General features: G+C 41.4%; 1 protein-coding gene across 1 annotated transcript in view; it reads left to right on the top strand.

The window, feature by feature from the left end:
• The window catches only part of CEP76 (centrosomal protein 76kDa), a 14,512-nt gene extending 13,637 nt beyond the window's left edge, over positions 1–875 (top strand). The window contains 2 exon segments of the mRNA XM_009318528.1: positions 1–74; positions 549–875. The exon segment at positions 1–74 is cut by the window's left edge and continues 27 nt beyond it. Coding sequence (XP_009316803.1) covers positions 1–74; positions 549–687 — 213 coding nt within the window. The 3' untranslated portion in view covers positions 688–875.
• The last annotated feature ends 2,224 nt before the right edge of the window (positions 876–3,099 follow it).

A 3,099-nucleotide genomic window follows, 5' to 3' on the forward strand; every position in this document is an offset into this window, starting at 1 on the left:
GGTCACACATTTAAAGGGTTTCCTATCCATTTTGTATACAGAAATGCCAGAAGAGCATTTGCCACATGTCTTCGGTGAGTTTCAATGCAAAGATACATATGTCAAAACCAAATAGTAATACTTGATTATGAATTGCAACTTGTTTTGTTTTGGTTTTTTTGATAATGACATTTAAAGAAAATGAATTTCCTTAAACTAGAACTGGAGGAAGAGTTGTGTAGTGTATGTAATGGGTCATGTGGTACAGAGCCTTTATGTTACATTGGTGAGTTCAGTGATGATAGACTTCTTGTGGGTTAAATTAAAGAACGAGGAGTTAATTTAATTTATCTGCACTTGTTAAAAATGATCAGCGGTGGTCTTGTTTTCCTCCAAGGCAACAGCCCCTGCACTACAGAACAGTAGTATTATTTGTAATGACAGACTCATGACGCTCATTGTGTCAACACATTGTTAGTTACTTTTGAAATAACTGCACATACGTAATTGAAAATTTTAATAATAGCTTAGTAATATCTGTTACTCTTGTTTTTCTTTTTGTCAAATAGGTCTCCTTTCTGTGAAGAAATAATCTGTTGTAGGGGAGACCAAGTGCGACTTGCAGTGCGTGTACGAGTGTTTACATACCCTGAATCTGCATGTGCTGTTTGGATCATGTTTGCTTGTAAATACCGCTCTGTCCTTTGAAAAAAAAACCAAAATCACACAGACCTTTTTAGATCTGCAAAATAATGTATGTGGCTATAAAATTATGCAATTAAAAATGAATTTTGTATATATTATACAAAATATTGTATTTTGTATAAATGCCACTGATTTTGAATACCATGATGTGTGTATCGAGGAGGATTGTGTACACAGTAATGATTGTATTTATAAAGAGAATTTATTCTTATTTTTAATAAAAGTTACTTTTAATAGTTACAGGAATGTGGGTCAAGTTACTACAATGTGTGCATAAAATACTAGCTTCTCTTCTGCAGTTCTGAACTGATGCGAGAATTCATCTAGAAAAAGGTCTGGATTACTTCTCCAGGGTAAGGGACTCTGTTTTACCTCTCCTCTCCATGTAGTGTCCAGGGTGTACTTTGTGAGTGACCGAGATCCAGAAATACTGAAGTTTAAGCATGTGTCCTTTCCACAACAAAATTTATTCCTGCCTCTCTCGGACCTAGCGATGGCTTCTACGTTCAGCTTCTAAGAACAGTTCAGTCAGGTATGGGTAATCCGGTTAGTCTAGGAATTTAATAATTTATGGATTTTTTTTTTTTTTTAAATGTTTAAAATTAAGACTTGGATACCTGAAGATGTGAATAGCTGTGCTGGGTTGGGTAAGGTGGTTTAACCTGTTGCCTTTTTCCTGACGTTAGCTTAGGAAGTTTCTGAGGTAGAAGTTGTAGCCGGCCCATTTTGCTTAAGAACCATTCATGATTTTGTCTAATTCTGACACTTGGATCCGTACTTAATTATCCATCTGTGGTTTTGTTTGTCTTAAACCTGTGGATGATGATTTTGCTGAGTGTCTTTTAGTCTTCATGCTTTGAGAAATGGCAAGCAATTGGACTTACTGAACTTCTCCGTACCACGCCTCTCATGTTTTTCACCACGTGGACTCCAGCCGTCTCTTTTTGAGGCTGAAGAATCCAAAACTATTTTATTTCTTCTGTAGAAGCCATTCCATATCTTCGATTATCCATGTCCACCTCCTTTTGCTCTACTTGTAAGAAAGATCCAACTCTTTCTGCTGGTGCTGGAGCAGAAAAACCCGACAACCTAATCCTGGAGAAGCTTGCAACACATACAGCAGGAGTGAACGCTGGCATTTTGCATGTACATTTAATCAGAAGCGTGGTAGTGACACTATTTTTGTCTTTTTTCCAGAAGGGTTAAACACTGCCTACTGCAGCACTTGGGTTTAAACTTGAGATTTTAATAGTACATTATGGACTTTACCAGCCCTGCTGCTAACAGATTTAAAATACTTTACAAGTCTGTTTTTGTGTTATCTTCCTTTTTATACCTGAAAGATCAAAATTGATTCATTTGCCTGTTACACAGCATACAGAACCCTGGTCAACACTTCGGACGGTGCAGTTATATCTAATACAATGTGAAAGGCTGGATATGTATGCTGTATGCTGTATGGTGGATATTGCTAAATCAAATAGCTTTATTTAAATACTAGTATTTATCTCATTTAAGCAGTGTATGTTACACACATGTATGTCGCTGCAAGAGGGGAAAAGTACCAGAAGTACCCATGTTCAACATAACAAAGTGAAATACGAAAGAGGAGCTCACTGGTTAGAGGTGGGCGTCGTTTGGCCTCTCCAGCGTGCGGTGCTGCGCGTGTGCAGAAGGGAACACTGCCAGTGCTGTTTTGTTGTCACACACTTTCGTCTTTCATATAAAGCAGGTGCTAAGGGGAAATTTTTTATTTCCTTTTACATATGCTAGTAAAATTGTGGAATACCAAAGGAAAAAAAACCCATAGAAATGTTTTTTGATGTGAGCGTTAAGTTATTTAGTCTCTACTGCAGGAAGCTGATTTTTGTGTGTGAAGTGCTCGTTTACTTGGTACAGGCTCGGGGAGAAGCTAGCACAAAGGGGCAGACTGCGCCCTTCTGGTGCCCGGCCGTGTTCAGGGGCAGGGACGTCAGCTCCCAGCTGTTCGGAAGACGATTCCCCTTTTTGGCCCCTTCCAGACCACGCTCGTTCAGCTGCTGCCAGCCTTTCCGTGTGCCCTTGGCGTCCGCCTCCCGCCTTGCTGCTGCAGGGGACGGAGCTTTGCCGGAGGAAGGTGCGGCGCGGGGTGTTCGCACTGCAAGGGCAGAGGGCGGGATTCGCAGCCACCCCCCCGCTGTGGAAGCAGGGACTCGCTAATGCTTTCCTCTGAAACCTGAAGCATCTGGGATGGAGATGTGGGTCAGCGTCATCGCTTAACTGCTGGGGGTGCGGAAGGGTGTCATCCTGCTTTCCGACTGGAATTGTTTGTTTCTGGGGGGGGTGTTGTTACCAACACTCGGCACAGAACCAGCGGCCCGAGGGTTACGGGATAAGAACACCACATCGTCATCCGTGCCTAAGGCGGACGCGGAA

The sequence above is a fragment of the Pygoscelis adeliae genome, unplaced genomic scaffold (genome assembly GCF_000699105.1).
Source record: "Pygoscelis adeliae isolate BGI_AS28 unplaced genomic scaffold, ASM69910v1 Scaffold42, whole genome shotgun sequence".
Classification (NCBI taxonomy): domain Eukaryota; kingdom Metazoa; phylum Chordata; class Aves; order Sphenisciformes; family Spheniscidae; genus Pygoscelis; species Pygoscelis adeliae.